Genomic DNA, 23,949 nt, shown 5'->3' with positions numbered 1-23,949 from the left:
ACACACACACACACACACACACACACACACACACACACACACACACACACACACACACACACACACAGTGTGTGTATATTTAATCTAAAAACATCAAATCAAAATACACGTCTATGGTTGTTTGACTAAGGCAAACTATTGCTTATAATGATAACACTGCATACATAATTACTCACAATAAAGCGACAACTATTATTTCCCTCAGTTATGGAATTGTATGCAGAAAAGAAATAGATTCTTAAACCGTGACAGATTAACCAAGAGGTTGTCTAAAAGTTCTGTCTCCACAAGAAGAAGTCAATAAAAATACTCACAACCATCTAGCATTTCTCATTGGTTTTGTTTTGCAGTATGTAATCTTTCTGCTGCACTGTGACTCATGATTGATTTTCGAATGTTAAAAATACAAAACAAAAAATATATATTATTGGCTCCGGGGCAAATCCACAACTGTGAGGAGAATACAGATTTCAGAGCGGTCTCGGAGCTTGAAGCATCGGTGATTTAATATAAATTAGTCAGCTGCATTCTCTTTTCATGTAGTGTACAGAGAGGGAGTTGCCCGAGGGTACAGATCAGAACAAAATCATTCAAGTGTGCACATATGTATTTCAAACGTGTCTAACCATGTCTGGAACTTCATAAGGCCCACATCCACATCCACTACATATCCACTCACACACCAGTATGGCATCTACTCTATACTGAACGCCAATGCTGCCTGTCTGCTGCCCAATGCTGCACTTGGCCCCAGGCCCAACCAAGTTCTTTCATCTTCTTCTCCACATGTCTTCTTTGGGACGGCCTCGATTTCTTTTTCACTGGTAGTGTCCATCTCATGGCTACACTTGGGATGGCACTTGGGTCAATTCTGCAAACATGTCCAATCCATATCCACCTTCTGTTCTTGATCACATTTGACAGTGGGGTCATGCCAGTTCTCCTGCACAGGTCTTCATTTGAGATTGTCCTCGGCCAAAATATCCTCAGTATCCTCCTAAGGCATCTCGTCTGGAATACATCTAACTTGTGAGTCGTGACAGGTGGCCTGTGTCACTTTCCATGACTCTGCACCATACAGGAGAACCCCCAAGGACGTTGCTCTTAAATGTCCCCAACTTAGTCTTTGTGCTGATCTTGGATGTCTTCCATGTTTCTTAGTGCTGCAAAAGCTCCCCTTGCCTTAGAGCTCCTGCCCTGGACATCTGCCACTGAATATCCGTCTGTTGTTATCTTACTGCCCAGGTAGGTGAAGTCCTGAAGCTCCTCCACATTGATACTATTGATGATGAGCGGCAGTCTTGTCGGTGTTGATGTTGAGACCAATCTATTATTGTCATATGTTGTTCAATCTTCTGTCTTGTTTTGCATGTCCTGGTGGTGAGTTTCTGTGAATGTCCACAATATTCCTCTTCCGTTATCGCCAGCTGTTTCTTTCATGAGCCAGTCTATGAAAAGTGAGAAAAGTAGCGGGGATAGCGAGCAGCCTTGTTTGACTCCTGTCTGGACGATGAATTCCTCTGTGAGGTTGGATGCACAGATACCTTTAGCACTAAACTCGTCTCTGTATAGCATCTTAATTATAGAGATGATCTTGTCGTGAATTCCATAATGATTAATGATTCCATAATGATAGAATACTGTTCGGTCGATGCTGTCGAATGCTTTAGCAAAGTCAATTAAGCTATCATAGATGGTTGGACTCCATTCAATTGCTCTGTCGCAGTGTGAATAATATGGTGTGCAAAGGATCTTCCCTTTTCTAAACCCTGCCTGTTCTTTTCCAAGAAGGTTGTCAATTGTAACACTTAGGCTGTTTGATTCGACTGAGGACTTTATTGGTGAGTGGCAACAACATATATACTGTACATATAGAGAAACTAACATAATAATGTCTCTTTCAGGAAGAGATCTGTGGTGTGTAACTGCTTACCTTAAGTGGAAGGGACTTTTCACTGCAAGGGCTAATTGGCAGAGACTGGAGGCTGCTGGCAGGACTTGTCTCTGTGCTCTGTAAAAGACAAACACATAAAAAAAAACAAAAAATTAGAAATACCAAGATGTATTTGTTGGCATAAATCATAAGCGTTACTCATACGGTAGCACATTTGATAGTTATGATGGGCAGAGATTATACATTACTGTTAACAGGATCAGCTTCAGTCAACACAATTGTATTTATGAGAATTCAGGGGTCTGGAGCTTTTTTCATGATTCAGATTGTAATTCTACCAACTCAAGTTTGTTGTCATAAAAAAAACATGATAGGATATATAATTGCATTTGTCACCTACTGTAGAAATATTAGTTGTTCATTCGATCAGAAGGCAGTGAGAAGTGTGAGAGACTTGTTTATTTTAAAGAATCTGCATTATGTTTACTGATTCAATATCAGAAGCACTGTGAATTAAATTATGCCATTAAAAAAATTATCACACTACAATAATTAGTCATTTTGACATATTCTGGCCGAGGACCCATATACAAAATCATTTCACATTATTGTGTAGGTTTCTCATTTAGGTTACTGCACCCTGAGTCAGAAGTATTTCATTTGCTGGATACCGGCAAGCATTTTCTGTGCAATATGCAATGATTTTATTTCCACAAGTGCCTCTCCAGTCTGTTTTCCTAGATTTAGGGGCAGCTGCAGTTCGCCAAATGCATTCAGAATGACTTTTACACAAACTTTGAAAATAGCTTTAAATGGCTTTTCGAAGACCACTCCATAAGTTTTCACATTTGTATTTTTCATGTGGTCTCTTACATACTCTCTGTCCTTTCCAACGCCAGCTGTGATCACACACATTTTGGATCTTCTGCTCGACACAGGTGTCTAACTGACAGCGGGTGCACAGCCAGTAACATGCAGACATGATAAAGTGCACACGGACACACACACACACACACACACACACACACACACACACACACACACACACACACACACACACACACACACACACACACACACACACACACACACACACACACACACACACACACCTTAAACACCAGCAGACACTGATCTAAATGTCACCTATGAGGGCTCAAGATGGGAGAGGATAACATTTTCATCCAGTACTGTCAATAATGATGGAGCTGTAAGAATGTGACAAAACACACAGTAAGGACATGACAAGGCACATGTCACTTCGTGTAAAGTCAGGTGAGAGCAGATTACCAGTTCCACTTGATTTTCTGGTTGGGTCTGTTTCTTGCAGATTTAACCCAGGATTGATTGATTTATTGGCCAGAAGACTGCAGAAACTTTGTGAGCATCCTTTTTTATGTAAGCTGACCCGTTTGCTAGACCTCCCCTATCAAAAGATGCTAGTTAAGCAAGAATCCCAGGATTGTTCAGGGATATTTTTAGCCGACTTTCACGATGAGGAAAAACGTCAGAGCCTCAATCTTTGCACAGCATAAACTTGGTGCTTTATTGGTTTGGCTGCCCTTTAAAGACGCATACCTCCCCTATCGCGCTTATAGGTGTTCCGTGGCATCAGGCCCTCAATGTGTCACTGATGATCAATGCCTTTCCCCAGGCAGAGAGACAGGCAAACAGTCACACCCACCCACCCTCTCTCTCTCTCTCTCTCTCTCCCTCCTTCCCTCTCTGTCTCTCTCTCTCTCCCTCTTACACACACACACACACACACACACACACACACACACACACACACACACACACACACACACACACACACACACACACACCCCCACACACACACACACACACACACACACACACACACACACACACACACACACACACACACACACACACACACACACACACACACACACAGACCCTCTAAGGTCACCCCTGTCCCACAGGCCTTAACACACAACACAACTGTCCCCACAATTAGATCTGGTTCAGTAAAAGCCTCTCAGATTTAAGAATGAGGAAAGTTGCCTGGGAGCGCTGGATTTAATGACTTGCACTGCCCAAGAGCACGGTGTCTAAAGATGATGAATGGGCTTACAGAGCAGGGCATGGATTGGAGTTTGATACAGCCCCTTTAATGCACATGCACACATCAGTGACATAGAGAGAAGAAACCTTAAAATAACTTCAGGTGGATTCATTCCTACCCTCTCTTTTTAAAGGAAGGCAACATCACAAAACAACATGCATCTCATTTAGTTGAGTCCTTAGGCAAACATAAGTGTCAATGCTTCCAATTATCACTATATATTTTTTTTGTCAGCGCAGCAGGGTTTTCTATGTGAAAATTGCATCATGAATCCGTTCACATTCGGAAAACTACTACTGTTATAGGATGGTTCTCTGTTTGCTTCTCGCCTCCCTCCTCACAGCGAAAGGGCCGTTTTGTTACGGGAGTAGTACACAAACATTTAGAAAATCAGTTGTTGAAGGTTAGCAAATTAGCCAGTTAGATAGTGGACTCAGATTGTTTACAACAGCTTGAGGTAACTAATATGACCGCAGAGAGGAACTGTCTAGAATGTAATGGACGACAACATTTTCAAACCACATTTTTTCTCACAGTCCACACTCTGTATGAAGCACAGCACACTGCTGCTGAGGAGATGTTGGCAGGAAGTAGCTGCTGCCACGAGCCAAGCAGCTCCTCTGGGGGAAGAGTCAATGGGACGCACACAGGGGCTGGAGAGGCACGAGCTAGCTGTGACTGGTGATGCATGTGTGTATACTGCACAGCTATGCCCACAGAGATCAGAGGATATATATATCACAAGTTAAGTTAAGTTAAGTTATCCTTTATTTATCCCCATGGGGAAATTCATCCTCTGCATTTGACCCATCCTCTACTAGGAACCTTCCTAGAACTAGGAGCAGTGGGCAGCCACAGTGCAGCGCCCGGGGACCAACTCCAGTTCCTTTGCCATTGCCTTGGTCAGGGGCACCGACAGGAGTATGAACCCTAACATACATGTCTTTGATGGTGAGAGGAAACCGGAGCACCCGGAGGAAACCCACACAAACACGGGGAGAACATGCAAACTCCACACAGAAAGGACCTGGGATGGACCGGGGTTCGAACCCGGTACCTTCTTGCTGTGAGGCAACAGTGCTAACCACTGAGCCACCGTGCCGTCCCAATGTGTTTTTGCAGGAGAAAATATTTTTTCATTGAAGCATAGGCTACAGAAGAACAGGGATCATTATGTGTTTGTGTCACACAAAAAAAAAAAAATACAAGAAAGAACAAAAAGACAACTAAACTGAACTCAATTTAAACAAAAAAGAGAAAAGAACAGAAGAATAGGGTTCAATATCATAGGGTCAAGCAAATAAAATGCAAAGCAGACATGCACAGTCGCCCTCCCCTGGCTAATGAATGGATCACATCAGCTGATGGAAGCTAACAGCATTCGCAAGTTAATGACAGAAGCGAGTAAGCAAAGAGGGCAAAGCAGCTCCTCTTTCATATTCATGTTCTGCTGTTGTGTTGTGTAGCAGCCGATCCCCCTCTGCACTCCGGCTCATGTCTCTCTCTCTGCTAATTGTTATTTTATGATCTCCATTTCTCATGTCTCTCACGGTGGCCTCGAGGTGAAGAAGAGAGAAGCAGGGGGACGATGAACAGTAAAGAGATACAGAGAAATTGATACATTGTGCGGTCAAGTGGTACGTCTGAGCGGACTGCAATTTGCTAGGTTTCATCTCAGCTTGGTACTAATGCTGGGCTGTTAGGGAGGGTCTAGTCACCCCTTCTTTATAGGTCTTTGTGTTTGCATGTGTGTACAGTATGCGTTATCAACAGTCCTCTTTGGTATAAGCATAATGCATTAGACATTTTGAAGACATAGTGATGTAGTATATTCGTGTATAAGGCTGTAATTCTGAAATACTACACACCCATTAAACACTCATAAACAATTTTCTTTTTTTCTTTTGAGAAAATATGCATTAATCCATGTCAAAGGTATCAGTTTAATCATGACTGGTACAAGAGCTAAACCTCTCAATAACCAATGACGATATGAGACAGAATGGACAGCCCTCTCATTGTGAGAATGAGACAGCCCTCTCCTCGGCTGTCCTGTCCCTGCTGCCTTCAGCTGAGCAGTTCTCTCTCCTATCCACCCAGGAGGTTTCCACTACTCTTTTATCCTCTCTCTCCTCTGCTCTTGACTCTCTCTGCCCTCTCACCTCGAAAACCTCCTCGATCCTCTCCCCCTGCTCCTTGGTTGTCTGAATCTCTGCCAACTCATCGAACAGAGCTTCGGGCAGCTGAGAGGAAATGGAGAAAAACACAGAACCCCAGGGATCTATCTGCTTACCACCTTACCCACTCTAACTTTACATGTGCTGTCTCAACAGCAAAAACCTCCTTCTTCATTTCTGAAATCCAGTCCTCTGTCTCCAACCCCAGCAAACTATTTTCCACCTTCTCCTCTCTCCTCAACCCTCCCTCACCTCCCCCACCATCCTCCCTCTCTGCTGATGATTTTGTAACCTTCTTTGCTAAGAAGGTAGATGACATCAGCTCTTCCTTCCCCCCTCCAGTCAATAGCTGCAACACTCCCGACTCCAACTCTCTGACCCCTGCTATAGGACTTACCTCCTTCTCTCCCCTCTCCCCCGAAGAGGTCCTTAAGCTTGTCAGGTCTAACCGTGCCACTTCCTGCCCCCTTGATCCTATCCCTTCCTCTCTTCTCCAATCCATCTCCACTGATATATCTCCCTTCCTCACTACCCTTATCAACTCCTCTCTATCCTCTGGTCTTGTGCCAGCTCCTCTAAAGACTGCTAGAGTCAAGCCACTCCTTAAGAAACCCTCCCTTGACCCTACTGCCATCCAGAACTACCGTCCTGTCTCTCTTCTCTCATTCATTTCCAAAACCCTTGAACGGGCTGCTTCCGAACAACTTTCTCTCTATCTCTCCCAGAATGACCTACTAGATCCTCTACAATCAGGCTTCAAGGCTTCTCACTCTACTGAGACGGCTCTCCTTTCAGTCACTGAGGCCCTACACACTGCTAAGGCCTCATCCCTCTCCTCTGTCCTTGTCCTCCTTGACTTGTCTGCAGCTTTTGATACAGTGAATCACCAGATTCTTCTCTCTACTCTCTCTGATCTAGGCATCTCAGGATCTGCACTCTCCTGGTTTGCCTCCTATCTCTCTAACCGCTCATACCAGGTTCTATGGCGAGGATCCCTATCCAGATCCTGTACTCTTAGCACAGGTGTGCCCCAGGGCTCAGTCCTGGGCCCCTTGCTATTCCTTCTCTATATCAGATCTCTTGGCCATGTGATCTCATCTCATGGCTTCTCTTATCACTGCTATGCTGACACTCAGCTCTACCTCTCTTTCCCCGCCTCAGACACCCAAATCGAGGCACGTATCGCTGCATGCCTCAAAGACATTGGTGCTTGGATGTCTGCCCACCATCTCAAGCTGAATCTTGGTAAGACAGAGCTATTCTTCCTCCCTGGGAAAGACTGTCCCCTCACCAATCTTTCCATATCCATTGACAACACTACGGTGTTTCCCTCTCAAACAGCTAAGAACCTTGGAGTGATCCTTGACAATCAGCTGTCCAACTCAGCCTACATCACAGCAACAGCCCGCTCCTGTAGGTTCTCCCTGTACAACATCCGCAAAATCCGCCCGTTTCTCACAAGGGAAGCAACACAACTCCTGGTCCAGGTACTGGTCATCTCTCGCCTGGACTACTGCAATGTTCTTCTGGCTGGGCTACCTGCTGCAGCCATCCGACCGCTTCAGCTCATTCAGAACGCTGCAGCCCGTGTGGTATTCAACCAACCCAAATTATCTCATGTCACTCCCCTCTTCCGGGACCTTCACTGGCTTCCCATCTCGGCACGCATTCAATTCAAAACACTGGTTCTGGCCTACAGGGCAGTACACCAGACAGCCCCCCTGTACATACAATCTATGGTCAGGCTCCAAATCTCTCACCGTTCCCTCCGCTCCTCCACCAGCGCAGGACGCCTCGCCCCTCCTCCACTACGGGGGCTCAAAAGTCGCTCATCCCGTTCACGACTCTTCTCGTCCCTGGCACCTCAATGGTGGAACGAGCTTCCACCTTCGGTCAGGACGGCCGAATCACTGCCGATCTTTCGGAAAAGACTAAAGACACACCTTTTCAGGCTCCATCTGGGCCCTTCTTGAACTAACTTCTTTCTCTCTTTAAAAAAATAAATAATAATAATAAAAAAATAACCTGAACTAAACTTGTACCACTGTTCCTTCAGAAGTTGTAGTTGTCATAGACTGTGTTGCATAGTTGATTGCTCTATTGCTGACAAAATGTGTTATTGTAAGTCGCTTTGGATAAAAGCGTCTGCCAAATGACGTAATGTAATGTAATGTAAAGATACCGTTGACCTTTGATTACACACTAATAAAGATTTTATGTTTATAGACCTAATTTATCTGTGTTTTTGAAAAAGAAAACAGGCAAACTAATGCAAATATTTCACCTTAATTGAAAAAGACATTTCCAAAAGTTGGAACTGATCAAGTTTTACTCGAATACTATTATGCTCTAATTAAATTATATAGTAAAGCAATGGGCCATTTACAGGGCGTGCATGACTATGCATGGTGGTCATCAAAACTGTTCACTGGCTTTTACAGTTAAACCCAGTGCAGAGCTTGCTTGCTACTGTAGCTTTACTAAGTGACCATTACAGCTAATCACGTCCACAATGGTGTGGATGTAATTTGACTGCCCCTCCATCCATTCTGAAATGACCTTATCGCCTGTTATTGCCCAAGTACTGTAAAACTTTTTATGTTAAGCACACTAAAGCATTTAAAGAGCACAGCGATTCTATGAAACAGGGGGATTCGTCTGTGTGCGAGTGTGTGTGTGCGTGCGCGCGCGCGAGAGCGTGTGTGTAAACTAAAAATATGGTGGCAGTGGTTCAAAAAAAGCCTCCAATTTCCTTCTCCAAATGGAGACTCTGATTAGATTAACAAAAACAAAGTGATTACAGAGACCTTTTGAAGGCAGAGAAGCACCACTTTGGAGAGATGATTTCATGGAGCTGAATAACAGTTTGATTAGAACAGGGAATGTGAAACATACTGTTTGGGTTCCAGAGGCAATCACTTTTCTTGGCAATGCGGGCTAAACATGATTGGATGAATTCAGACCTGGATGAGAGAGAGGCCTGTCAATGTGGTGTGACATAAGCAGAATAACAATGGATTTCAGCTTTTAGATATGCAGCTAGATGCCTCCGCAACCTCTTGGATTATTGACTACCTGACGGACAGACCACAGTTTGCGCGGCTGAGGGCATGCGTGTCTGAGCGGGTGGCTAGCAGGCAGCACAGGAGCACCGCAGGGCACTGTACTGTCACCTGTACACTTCAGCCTACACACCTCAGACTGCCAATACAACTCAAGAGTCCTGTCATCTGCAGGCATTTTCAGATGCCCTCGCGGTTGTAGGGTGTGTCAGTGGCACTGGCCTAAAAGAATATGGACAAAGCTATCCCATTCATTTTGGTCCCCCTTTGGAGTTGATTCGTTGGCCATCGCCATCTTGATTTTTCGTCAGCAGAGTGGAAGGGAATGGGTTGAGTCCTTCTGTGGGTCACGTGAGATGGGGGTTTCCAAGAGTCATACCAAAGACTATAAAAATGGGACCCATTGCCTCCCTGCTTGGCACTCAGCATCAAAGGGTTGGAATTGGGGGGTTAGCTCACCAAATGATTCCCGAGCGCGGCACTGCTGCTGCTCACCGCTCCCCCAGGGGATGGGTCAAATGCGCAGAACAAATTTCGCACACTCAGGTGTGTGACAATTGTTGGGACTTTACTTACTTTACTTTACTTTCCAAACGGGCGAGTTATATAAGATATGACCCCCCCCCCCCTACAGTTGTTATGAAAAGGTGAAATTAGCTATATCGACCAAAATCGTGTTAAGGGCCAGGCTGTAAAGATTTTTCATTACTGTTACAAAGTGGGGCATTTTAACAGGAACGACGGGACTTCTGAGTCCTGCCTCAAGTGGTCATTCGAGGAATTACAGCTTAAACAAAGACTTCCGCATCTTCAGGGGAAAGGGGCAGAGCTTGCCCACTGGTCAGTGGTGGACAGGAGAAGGAGTACAGGGAACTGGTGGACCGCCTTTTGTGACATGGTGTGGGAACAACCACCTCCTCTTAAATGTGACCAAGAGGACACCATTTCCATCTTGGGCGAAGAGGTGGAGGTGGTAGAGAGCTACAAATGTTGGCAGGCAAAAAAAACAGGCTGGACTGGAAATGCAACACCGAGGTTGTATAGAAGAAGGGACAGAGCAGACTCTACTTTCCGAGGAAGCTCAGGTCCTTCAATGTGTGCAGCAAGATGCTGCAGATCTTCTACCAGTCTGTTGTGGCAAGTGCAATCTTCTTTGCCTCCTCCATCTGTTGGGGCAGCAGCATCAGAGCCGGCGACTCACTTAATTTATACTCCAACGTGAAAGCCCCGCCCACTTTTGTGTGTGTGTGTGTGTGTGCGCGCGCACACGCGTGCGTGTGTGTGTGTGTGTGCATGTGTGCGTGTCCCACCTCCTGCAGTGCCCGTCTCAGTCTTAACAGCAGGGTTTTGACAGCAGTGCAGTCCTGCTGCATCAGTCTAAGTGGCAGGGTCTCCAGCCCCGGAGGTAACGGCTCATCCTCTCTCCCCAGACCCAGACCTGAGCTCCAGTCGGCAGGCAGCAGGCTCGTCGGCCGGGTGGGCTCCCTGAAGCTGCAGGGGAGGGAGAGGTGAAGAAAGAGAAACAGAGAGAGAGAGAGAGAGAGAGAGAGAGAGAGAGAGAGAGAGAGTAAATGTTAGTACGAGTCAGTGGGAAGACTTAATCGTTGGCCCGTCTCCTCTCCACAGACAACCAATGCAATCTCATCCCTGCCACCAGGGGTCAATTATACATCCTACTATACTGTAACATGAGGAAAACTGCATCCCTTTATCTCCCCAACAGGTTGGCCAATCAAAGTGAAACTGCACATGAGCATTGGCATAGAGCAGGGATACTCAACTTGCTTTGCCCGGGGGCCACTTTTGTGAAATGATAGAAGGCCAGGGGCCAGTTAATAAACAATCAATATACATTTTTCTGTAGCGGATTGTAGGTTTTTGAGGTGTCAGCCGGAGTTTAGTCTGACAATGTTGTGCACACCGGATAGTTAGTTAGGTTAAGTACATAAGTGCCTGGGTAGCGAGCAGAAGGCGGTATTTGACAATTTAGCAGCTAAATCATAGATTATTGAAACATATTTATTATTCCAGACTGAAATGCTATAACAGAAGTGGAGTATTGGCCAGAATGACATGAACATTTGGACACTTATTCAGCGGGTATCTTACATATGCGTTCAGGTGCACTGTAATTTTTTTTTTTTTTCAATTCCATCGCGGGCCACACAGGGGGCGCCCGCGGGCCGCATGTGGCCCGTGGGCCGCCAGTTGAGTATCACTGGCATAGAGTATAGGGGTGGGAATCGCCGGATGCTCCACGATACGATATCATCATGATACTTAAGTCACGATACGATAGTATTGGGATATATTGAGTATTGCGATATTGCAATATATTGAGATTTATTAGCTTTTTTCAACTGCAAATTATGTCCCAAAAGGAAAAAAAACTTTGTCAACATTTGTTTTATCTAATAAAATAAAGTTTCGAGTCCGTTCATCCCACTTCAATAATTTTTATTGCAGCAAAATGGGATTGTCAAGCAGACAGTCATAAATGTTGCATGCAGTTGACATTTTCTATAATAAAATATCACGATACTTTGCATTCGATACGATACGATATATTGCCCACAAAATATTGAGATACTATGCTGTATGGATTCCCCCCCCACCCCTAATAAGTATGGAGGGAATGACAAAGCTGATTTTTCCTGTTTCCCTTTCTGCTGTTTGTGAGCATTTTTAGCAAGTCTGCGCAGAGTTGTAGCGCGCACATCCCCGGGTATGGATGGACTAGTAAATGAATAAAGGCCAGATCTCAGTCGTTCCTGAGAATCCCAGCACTTCCCAGGATTATGGATATTGTGTGTGACTAATCAATGCGTAGACACAACCCAATCTACAGTCCATCAGCATGTGGGGCAATGAAAGAGCAGTGTTAAATACACTTTCTCTTACACAGACATGCAGCATAATGCATGCATCTCCCTGTAGCAAGCTGTGTCCGTGCGTGTGTATATTGTAAATGAACTTTCCTATAACTTCCGTAGACTTATCATATAGATCTGTCTGCACCACGCTGACTGTAGCAGCAGCGGTGCAGACATCTGTTGGTGTAGCATTTTAGCTTTAAGATAATATATTAAAACTCAAATGTACTATCTATTAAATAGATAGTACAGAATGAAGAGACAGGCGAGAGGAGATAGAAAGAGCACCAGTGGCTCCTGCATGCATTACATTACTGGCTTTCCTGGGAAGCTAAGCAGGTCTGGCTGTGGATAATAATCCTTAGATGGGGGAGACTGGTGCTGGAAGTGGTGTTGGAGGACCAGTAGGAGGTGCTCTTCCCTCTGGTCTCATGAATAACCTCCCCAATGCCCCAGGGTAGAAAGAGGGACTCTGTCCTGTGAGTGAGCACCGTCCTTCGGTTGAGACGTTAAACCAAGGTCCTGACTTTCTGTGGTCATTAAAGATCTCATCTGCCTCTCTGCAAGAGTTGTCGTGTAACCCTGGTGCTCTGGCTGAATTCCCACACAGGCCTTCCTTCCATCATGGCCACCTAATGATCCCTCGTTACTTAATTGGCACATTACATGTTCACATTACAGGCAAATCCGATTTGCTGCTAAAGTCATTAATCATCATTATCTTGATTGGTTTCCCAAATCTGATTTGGGAGTGTGTCCGCACTGCCACAAATCTGATTTGGGCAAGTGTTCAAGTCAAGACGAATCTGTGTGTCCAGATACAATGAGCCAATGAGCCAACATACAATGTTTCCGGCAGTGTTTGCATGTCTGCTCTCTGCTCTTCAAGTCACCGCCCCCTACAAAAGGCACTCTCAAATCTGATTTGGGTGATCAGTGCGTCCACACTGAAGTCACATCAGTCGAAAGCAGATTGGAAACTACCTCCATCCTGTATGTGGTTTGGGACAAGTGACACAAATCAGACTTGGAGCGTCCATACTCATAAAACCAATCTGGATAGAATCATTAATAGGTCACTAAAGTTCACAAATCGGATTTGGCCTCCTAGTCTGAACATGGCCTTAGTCCTCAACTCTCCACCGTGATAGCTGATGTGTGGTGAGTATTCTGCCGTGCATCACCCAGGTGGTAGTCTCACAGTAGCCAGCCGTGCATCACCCAGGTGGTAGTCTCACAGTAGCCAGCCGTGCATCACCCAGGTGGTAGTCTCACAGTAGCCAGCCGTGCATCACCCATGTGGTAGTCTCACAGTAGCCAGCCGTAGAGAGATATATCTACATCTGGCGCACAACTCTTGAAAAGTGGTTAAGGACCGGCCCGTAAGACCAATTGACCAACCACGGACAGCGTGACGCAACTCGTGGGGCGGTACATTTTGAACAATGCACCAATGCACGCAGAGAGCCTGACTTCCGTAACAGCCCAGCCAATCAGATTTCTGATGGGGAAAACCCAGAAATGCTGAATTGTGATTCAGAACCTCCGTTGCTGGAAGTGTGCTGACAAGATGTTGGGTCTGACCACATGAGACTACCCAGGGGGGTGCACATCAGTGGTGGTCAGTTGAGTTCTCCTCCCCTGATATGTGAAGTGCTTTGAGTATCTAGAAAGGCAATCAATTAGAGAGTGAGACAGAGACAGAGAGAGAGAGAGAGAGAGATATTTCCAGTGAGGGAGAGACGGGAAAAAAGGGGGGGCAACAAAGGTCGGGATCTAGACCAGAAGCTGCAAAATTCTAAGTTCACGCTTCACAGTATGTACCAACTGCTCCACAGCGCACCCTATAGGACTGCATTATAATGAGCACTCATCTGTGTAATAAATCTGGTTTCAGATTATTTAAAACCGACAGCATAAGGTGGTGGTGGCACACACACACACATCTGCACAAATGCATAGAGACAAACCCACGCGCACACACACACACACACACACACACACACACACACACACACACACACACACACACACACACACACACACACACAGATCAAAGAAGGTAAGGCACACGAGTCCATCTTCTAACACCATATCTCGCCATCATTATCAACTCGTAATGACACTCATTGTGAAGAGCTTTGATTCATTATAGCCATAAAAGCGGCATGTTTTGTATGTGTCTGTAGTTCCTCTTTCATTCTCATTATTTGTTCTGGAGCCTTAATTCACTGTTTTGTGCCATTGTGCACCCGCCCGTATTGCATTTTCAGACAGAAGTGCTGCATCTCAAACACCTTTTTATTGAACATAGCTTCCAATGTTAACACATTAAGTGCCATAGACGACCTAACTCGTCTTACATAATCCAGCGCTTAAGTGCCAAGGACGGACTAACTCGTCTTACATAAAGATTTTTTTTTTTTGACAGTGGGACATCAATCAACCCCTTTTACATCTTCGAGATAACTATTTGGAGCAAGAGCATGTGTGTAATCTATTTTACCGACCACTAAGTGGCGACAGAGACCGAGAGAAGTCACAGCCACGGGACCCAAAAGCCACAAAAGCAGCCGCCTCCCGCGGAAATGGCTTGGCGATTTTACAGTCATTAGCCCGGACACACACACACAGAACGGACAGAGATCCCTTCCCCCCAGAGCCGCGCAGCAACGCGCGAACACACACACACACACACACACACACACACACACACACACACACACACACACACACACACACACACACACACACACACACACACACACACCGCGGAAGCAAGCCATTCAAGGAAATGGCGACGCGATTTTACAGTAATCCATTTCAGACTCGTCTTGCCCGACAGGCAGACAGGCAGGCAGGCAGCACAACGCGCTTCTGACACGCTCCTCCTTCCTCCTGGCTCTAGAGCCAGGAGGAAGGAGGAGAAGACACACGGAGGGAGGAGTTTGAATGAGAGGGGTGTTTCCTGTTGTTATGGAGGAAATTACTGTTCAAAACTATTGTTTAGAATGTCTGACGGTCTTACTGATGCCAAAAATGAATGGTTAAAGTGACTGTTTCACAAAAAGCCATTTATCTCTGAATAAATTTCCAGACGCTGAAACCATGCTGTACTCAACGGCTAATATCTACATAACTACTAACTCTGCAAACTAACTCTTTTAGACAGAGAAAGCACACATTCTATTAGTTATTTTTAGATGATTGATGTTCATGAATTCTTAACAGAAAAGAATCCTCGGCTGTTCTAAAATGAGCCAGAATCGTCAAAAACACCCCTGGCACAACTTACCTACAGGAATGAAAACATGGCTGGCATTCAATGTGTTAAGCACATCAGACACCCTGCATGGTCCTTTGATAGGAGGGGGCGGTGAAATCTGTGCAAAGAGACACGTTTTTGTAAGTCACTGTTTTGGGCCTCATTACCAACAAGCCTCCCAAACCAATGCAACTCTCTGTTTCTCTACACATCTGTGACACTTCTGTGGAGATGGACACACACACAGGAGCATGAACAACAGGAAGAGATCAACCAAAACACGGTTTGAATTCACTTTCCCATTTGGGGTCACAGTCTGTTAAACAAACGGTAAACAGGCCCCTGGAGCAATGAGTTCATTGGGCTTAGGGTCTGCAGCTCCATCATGCAGCTCTCCTGAAGCCCTGAGTGCAATCTGCGTCTCCAACGTCACCCCCCCGCCCCGACATCTGCCGCCTGAACTCTGGTCTGAATTGACGAGGCCATCTCCGCAGCAACGCTGTGTTCAGCCGAAGGAGGCTCAGACTACACACACACACACAAACACCCATGGACTCTAAGGACTCACAGGCCTACACACGGTCACGCACGCACTCCCCCAAACCCCCCCCCCTCCCGCCCCCCTCCCCTAAACCCCACCCCCCCGCCTCCAGCAACTTCCCCCCACTTTGCAACACCCCCCCCCCCCCCCCTACCCCCCCTTCCCTCCCACGATGAACCAAACCGGCGCTGTAATGGCAGCCTCCCTGGTGTCGTGGTGTGGGTTGTCTTTGCTGGTAACCCTGTACATTTACAACAAATGTATCTGTATTGTATAATATTGAAGTGTGCCTTTATTACTTTTTCTAACTAGTAATAATGTGAATTCTGAGTTATTTATATGCTTTGTCCAATCCAAATTGCTGGCGCTGTTCAATGGCGACCCGGTTTTGCTCTCCGACTCTGAGAGCGAACCAAGCAGAATTTCGCTCGTGATACTTGTACCATGAAGTGACAATAAAGTTAATCTCTCTCTCTCTCTCATAGCCTGTGGTCTTTCTCCGGCCTTTGCCCCCTGCTAAATAGAACAGGAGATGGATATTGGGGGTTAACAGGAACCACTGGCACATCACCGCTCACCTCTCTTCTGCTCACTATCTTTATATGGTTAGTCACTCATTGCACTTGACCTTTTTAACCTAACTACTTTGTATCTCTCCAGAAATGAAAACAGCCAGAAAAGAGGATAAACAATTTGCAAAATAAATAAATAAAATGGTTTCAAGTATTCAGCTAATATTTTGCTCGTCTGTTATATAACCAGGTCATATCACAAAGCCAACAGGTCAAACACCTTAGGAAAAGTGAATGCTCAGAGAATATGATTTTGTGGTTTCAGAATTTGTATATTCTGTATTGATGATTAATATGCTTTTGTGCTGTTACTTACTGTTGAGTTAGCCTCAGGAAGCAAATTCCCAAATGGTTAGGATAGATTTTGAAAAGCAATTTTCTATTCTATTTTATTCTTGACTATGGCTCGAAAACCCTAGTTAGTCCAGGGTCAAAGGTCAAAGGTTAGCCAAGGGTACAAAAGTTCAAAAATGCTGTAAATGTGAAGAGTGAAGAGTACAGACAGAGAGATGAGAAAGATGGCAGAATCAATAACTAAATAGCAACCAGACTTCTCATAAGAAAAACACAACCTTATCTTTTTCAACTGTTGGAAATTGTGCCAATAAAAAGTGAATTGTTTTCTCATTGAAAACAAAATTAAAAAGCCATTACCCCCCAGCTTCTAAATCAATAAAAATGTGGAGATGGACCTCATTCTGCAATAAGAGACTTTCAAATGTCACAAAATAAGGACATAGCAAGAGTCCATTGATTTTCCTGTTCCAAGGCCTGTGCTCTCTGAAAGAAACAAATTAAAAATAAGTAAATAGATCATGTTCCTTTCACACACAATCAGACATACGGTGGTAAAAAAATGAACTACACTTTTGTCAAGTTACTTGTGAATCGACCGTGGATCTTTCCCTCATGTTATTGAGGCTATGGCCACACTGATCCGTTGTGTCTGCCCGTCTCCGTTCATTTCCATTCATTTTCAATGGCGGCTGTCTCTCTGGGCAGCGCTGATGATGACGCATCCGTCTCTGTCAAATCTCCATCCGCTTTGAGGGACAGAAAGTTCAACCCAGTTCAACTTTTTCTGGACAGACAGCTCGGTTTAGTAAATACGAGACATTCCTATACTGCTTTTTTTTTTTTTTTTTTTAATCGGCGAACACGTTGACGTTCCAAAATGGACGGAGCTCAATGGACAGAGATCAATCCGTCGATAATTCTGTCCGACGGATCAGTGTGGCCTCAGCTTCACAAGCACGAAAGCACCACAGCATAAAGTAAACTGTAGTCGAGGCTGGAAACAAACTAATCAATAAACTGAGCATGTGTTGTGGAACTGTTACACCCGGGTGACCGATGAGCTCACATTATGCTGTATATAGAGTGTGTCAAAACAACCTTCACATTTTCCATTATCCATTACTAATGTCTTAACTGGAGTACGATTAATCTTGATTATCACCTAATTGAAGGAATGTAATCAGGTTTCAAAGCACTTCTATAATGGTCTCATCTCCATGCCCCCCAAATCCAAGCTCACCTGAAAAAGAGCCATCCAAAAATAATGATGTATGCTATCCTCAATGAGTCGCAATCTGAGCCAAAATGGGGTTCATCTGAGGAGATGAAGCAGACATGTTGATATCCGTTGGCAGGAAATCGGTTCAAACTCTCAATTTGCCCACGTAAACCAATGACTTGCCTGCAAGCTAATTAAGGGGAATTATGGGAAATCGATAGTTCAGAGCTTATGATAATTTTTATCATCACATTAAAGACAGACTAATGCTGTGGCTGTAAATGTAATCAGTTAACTGGAATTGGAGTCAAATTAGTTTTGCACGGCAATGTTTGTGTTTGGGTTTTGCACCTAGTATGTGTTGCTTGGCGTCTGCTTAACAGTATTGTTTTGTTCCCGTGCATGTGGTAGACCTATGAACAGTGTGACTATTCATTCACACTATTCCAGAAGCAATTTCCTCCAGGCTGTGGCCATGTGGCAACAAGGTCTAGGGGCTAAGGACAGCTCAGCCATTTCAGCGGTTGAATAAAAAAAGATCAACTCTGCAATTATGGAATTAGGAAACAATTCAATAAGTTAATCGGATGTCTAGACTGCTGCATGTGGCATTTCTACGCCGGCCAACTTGTGACATTTTGACAGAAGTGTTCTGTCAGATGCTCACTGCCAAGTAACCTTGGCAGTGAGCATGACGTTCAGACAGCAGGTTCTCAGAGAAAAATGTTCTTTGAGTAGAAACAAGACCGTATCACTAAGGTATATCGATCAGCATATGCCACTCCAAAGGCTTCTCGCTCAAAAGGGTTGGGCTGATTTGCTGATTCTTTTGCCCACATCATACTCTCTTCCTCACTAGACAGACACTCACTTCCTTTCAGTCAGTCACTCTCCTCCCTGGTCCTCCCCCTCTATAGTATCTCTCTCTCCCCTTTGCCCCTCCTTTTCTCTCTCTTTCCCCCTATCATTGTGACAACCACAGCACTAAACGCATGCAGTATCAATGCCTCAGGTGTCCCCCGGGGCATTCTGCTGAAAGGCCTCAGACAAAAGCTGTATAAATAAATAAATAAATAAATAAATAAATAAATAAATAAATAAATAAATAAATAAATAAATGTCGATGAAGCTCTGTGTGTGGAGCAGCCGATGATTTATTTGTATTTCTTATTTCTTATTGCAGTTACCTGGCTGCTCCTGTCAGAGTGAACTTTCTGCATTGTCACGCCCCTCCTTGTATCTAGGCAGGATGAACTGAACATCAAGAAATGACAGATGATCAATCACAATGTTCTCTCTGACAGCTCGTGCACCTCCAAAAAAAATGTGTTTTCTTCTTCTTCTTGTTTTGCCTATTTGTCTGTCTGCCACTCTTTCCCTTTTGTCTAGCTTCCACTCAGGGTTTCAGGTTGAGATCCTTCCCTAACCTCTGGCATACACATCAAATCCCCAGAGAGTGGCGGGGGGAAATCTGTGTAGCGGAAGGGATCAAGTAATTGTCTCCTCTCTCCCTCAGCAATTATCACAGAGGTGCCCTTGTGCAAGGCATTTAACGTTCCAGCGGAGCTGCTTAGTCACCACCAGCAGCAGAACATTTTGGATGCACTCAGCAGCTGCCAGTTGTGAACGTGTTTTACTGTATGAGGTGATTCTTAAGGCACCAAACGGGGACTACCACTAAATGTCACCTTCAAAGTCATTCCCATGTCCTTTGGCAGCGTGTCTCTAGTGGTGGAAATGGCTTTTTTGGGATGACTTTAGCTTCCCCTCGTCTCAACATGTTAGCATTGTTTTGCTAGTAACAACAGGCTATACTAATACCAGTGATAGGCCATTTTAAAGCACAACTGTCACAGATGTTAGGGGTCTTTTGTGGCTATCATCATGACTGTTTGGTGACAGAAACGTAGTACCGGCACCGGTAACTTCATTGTCTCTCAACTTCCTCGTCGCGAGAAGACCTGGGTCACCTCCAGACGTGTTCCATTTTGAACCCTAACCCAAACCATAACCATAACCAAGTTGTTTTAGTTGCCTAAACATAACTGACGCGATGTGTTTCAAACTAACCGTGTCCCACGCGAGCCATATCACCTGCACGCATCCTTTCAATCATATATTATGTAGTTTTGGGAGTTATTGGAAATTGACTTACTCTGTCGTTTCCGTATGAGGACGTGTTGTTTAGCGACAGCAGCACTGGTGCGGACGCTGATGCTGCCGCTGGTGTGTGTGTGTGTGTGTGTGTGTGTGTGTGTGTGTGTGTGTCTGACTGCATTTACGGGGTAGACAAAGTGGGTTTGCAGCTAAAGACATGTCTCATCCGCAGGTAATTACCCCACACATATGAGTGCACGCGCACACACACACACACACACACACAAATACACGCACACACCCTGAAGGTGCACGATGCAGCTGTAGACAAGTCTGTTCAGTGATGATGGATGTGATCCAGGCAGGGAGGCCGTTCCTCTCCCCAGGTCATCTGTCTTTTCACTGTCATGAGCCGATAGTCCGACACTCCCTCTCCATTTCTCTTATTCACACTCACACTCACACGCACACACACACACACACATGCGTGCGCGCACACACACACTGCACTTATGAACAGGTTATGTGTGTGTGCAGAGAGTGTAGGAGTCTGTATGCCAGTCATTCAGAAGATTATAGAAGTAAATAAATTGCTGGCGTGTAGACTCCCACACACACTGCATACACGCAGACGGACAGTCAGGGGTTAAAGTGGGCTGAAATGGCATTCCGCCATCTTCCACTAATAAGTAAATAAATCTGATTGGCAGTTCCATGCATAACAATGTCAAGCGAGTTCATATTTGTGTGTGCTGCAGCACTGGCATTCCTTCCAACTGATGCCATAATAATAATAATAAACTTTATTTATACAGCACCTTTCAAAAACAAAGTGACAAAGTTCTCGAGAGATATGTACTCAGTCCACCTGCCAAATCCCACTCTAACCCCTGCATACATACAATATGTGTATATGTGTGTGTGCATAGCGTGGGAGTCTGTACGCCAGTCATTTAGAAGGTTATACAAGTGAAAGCTTCATTGGACAAATGTCCGATTTCAATGTATAAAGATGGTGTGTGATATTACACCACCTAGTGGCTGAAACCAGCACTGCCTGACTATTTCAAAATGCAAGTGATTTAGAAGTGAATGCCTGGACTACACAAGACAATGACATGTTTTTCCAGTGATCTTTCCAAACAAAAAGTGGAGATTCAGAGTGTGAACTACACACACTCCTCCCTCTCACTTGTCTTTTTCTGCCTCTCTCCTCATAATACATTTGTCCTCTACACCCTTCACCCCTCCATCAGTCCTCTGCTCTTTACATTTATTTTGGTCTCCTTTACTCTTCACTCCTTCTCCTCTCCTTTCAACATGTTTTTTCCTCAATTGTCCTTCTCTGCCCCCCTCCCTGTACTTCACATCTCCTCGCTATCCTCTATCCTCCCCACTCAGCCCTCCCCTCTCCCCTCTCCTCCTCTCCTCTGCTCTCCTCTGCTCTCCTCCTCCCCTCCTCTCCTCTCCTCCCCTCCTCTCCTCTTGCCTCCTCTCTCCCCCTCCTCTCCTCCCCTCTTCCCTCCTCTCCTTCCCTCCCCTCCTCTCCTCTCTCCCCCTCCTCTCCTCTCCTCTCCTCTCCTCCCCTCCTCTCTCCCCCTCATCTCCTCCCCTCTTCCCTCCTCTGCTCTCCTCCCCTCCCCTCCTCTCTCCCCCTCCTCTCCTCTCCTCCCCTCCCATCCTCTCCTCTTCCCTCCTCTCTCCCCCTCATCTCCTCCCCTCCTCTCCTCTCCTCCCCTCCTCTCCTCTTCCCTCCTCTCTCCCCCTCCTCTCCTCTCCTCTCCTCTCCCCCTCCTCTCATCTCCTCTCCTCTTCCCTCCTCTCCTCTCCTCTCTGGAGCCATTTCTCAACAGCAGCATTAGAAGTGATCCATTTCACCAACCTGAAAAAGCCAATTATCTGCCTTTTTTATGACTTTCATTATTTTACCACTCACACATCGTATTATTACTGGCCCACTGGCTCCCAGCACTGACACATGTGCACGCACACTCACACACACGCGTGCGCACACGCATGCACGCACCCACCCACCCACACACACACACACACACACACACACACACACACGTACTGTATATCCACACAAACAATTTATAAATAAAACACATGCAGATCCAAAATCAGACACACACACACGCTCTCTCTCTCTCTCTCTCTCTCTCTCTCTCTCTCTCTCTCTCACACAGATGTTTGGATTTATGTAACGTTTCCCACGAATGTGCAAAGTGGCTAATTACTACTGCTCGTCGAATGAATGGAATGTGTTTGAAGAGCATTCAGTGAAGACGGGTAGGCTGTCAGCCGTGCCAAGCAGCACTGTGACGACTGCATTGTCTCAATAATATCCACTGTAAAGGCCACTTTACAGTGGCTTTAACACTGCCGAAACTGTTGCAGCCAGAGGGCGCAGTTTCCCCAATAGCAAAACTTGAGAAAAGTTGCTGAATGGGGCTTTAATGCCTGCACATGTATATATATATATATACAGCAGCATAGCGTAGCTTATATTGGACTATGATGGCTCTCATTCATCACTGGTTCTTTCCACCTGACAGAGAGAGAGAGAGAGAGAGAGAGAGAGAGAGAGCACTCATCTGCATTCTGCATTCTGCACCTGAGGCTACGGATGTTTAATGCTGCCATTAAACTCATCTCCCACATCAAGTGCATCTGTGACTAAACAGCGAGCACAAGCCAAGCTGCAGGCACTGAAGATAATGGGGAATTCAACTCCTCCGCCTGCAGGAAGGGGGTGAGAATACAAAACTAATGTAATATGGCAGGGCTAACTTTCTGATTAACCTAATTATCCTCTCTGCTTTCCTCTCTACGCGCTGCAGTCTGCAGCACCCTGCAAGTCTGCACTTGTTGTGCACAGAATCTGTGCTGTCTGTGTGCATCTATTTCTCTCTCTTTGCCTCTGTTCTTCTCTTCTCTCTCTCTCTGTCTGTCTCTGTCAGAAGTCCAGCCAGCTCATCTCCTTGAGCTCTGTTTCTCCCCTCTGTGTTGTCTGTCTTGCTCTTGTTTTCCTCTCAGAGTTCACTCTGGTCTGTTTCTGCGTTTTATGTTGCTCCTTCAGATCCCGGTCCAGTTCCGGGTCAGGCTCCGGTTGTTCATGTCAGCCGACTCATCCTCCCGCCTCCTGCATCACCTGCCCTTCCCAGCTGCAGGCAGCTCACCCCCTCGTTAGTCCTGTAGTGTATTTATACCAGTCCATTTCACTTTGTTGTCTGCCAGATCCATTAGTGATGTCTGTTCCAGCGCCTTTTCCACCTGCCTGTTCATTTGCTGTCCCGGTTTGATCCTGCCACTTCCTGACTTGGTTTCCCTGCCAGTCGTTTTGACCTCCTACCAGACTGCCTGCTGATTAAAGCACTTTGTACTGTATCCCTGCCTCCGCCTGTGTCTGCATCTGAGTCCTCACTGATCTGTGACAGTCTGTCTCTCACTCTCTCACCCACTATTATCCATGACTGAGACTGTCCGCTCTGCCAGACTGACCCAGTATTTATCCCTGACTAAGACTGTCCGCTCTGCCAGACTGACCCAGTATTTATCCCTGACTAAGACTGTCCGCTCTTCCAGACTGACCCAGTATTTATCCCTGACTAAGACTGTCCGCTCTGCCAGACTGACCCAGTATTTATCCCTGACTAAGACTGTCCGCTCTTCCAGACTGACCCAGTATTTATCCATGACTAAGACTGTCCGCTCTTCCAGACTGACCCAGTATTTATCCCTGACTAAGACTGTCCACTCTGCCAGACTGACCCAGTATTTAAGGGCTAATGTACGCCGCCCCCGGAACAGATGCGGTACGGCTGCGAACAGACCCACACTCATGTAATCTGTCAGATGGA

At 45.6% G+C, this 23,949-nt stretch overlaps 1 protein-coding gene across 1 annotated transcript in view; it reads right to left on the bottom strand.

Annotated features, from left to right (window-relative positions):
* The window catches only part of ccser1 (coiled-coil serine-rich protein 1), a gene marked incomplete at its 3' end in the record, with an annotated part of 170,535 nt that overhangs the window by 99,072 nt on the left and 47,514 nt on the right, over nucleotides 1-23,949 (bottom strand). The window contains exons 7-8 of the mRNA XM_083645277.1: nucleotides 10,533-10,707; nucleotides 1,934-2,011 (exon numbers count right to left, since the gene is read on the bottom strand). Of these exons, the coding sequence (XP_083501403.1) occupies nucleotides 1,934-2,011; nucleotides 10,533-10,707 (253 nt within the window). The remainder of the gene's footprint in view (nucleotides 1-1,933; nucleotides 2,012-10,532; nucleotides 10,708-23,949) is intronic.

Source organism: Poromitra crassiceps (assembly GCF_964638095.1).
Source record: "Poromitra crassiceps genome assembly, chromosome: 10".
Lineage (NCBI taxonomy): Eukaryota > Metazoa > Chordata > Actinopteri > Beryciformes > Melamphaidae > Poromitra > Poromitra crassiceps.
This window is presented reverse-complemented; position numbering and strand designations above follow the sequence as displayed.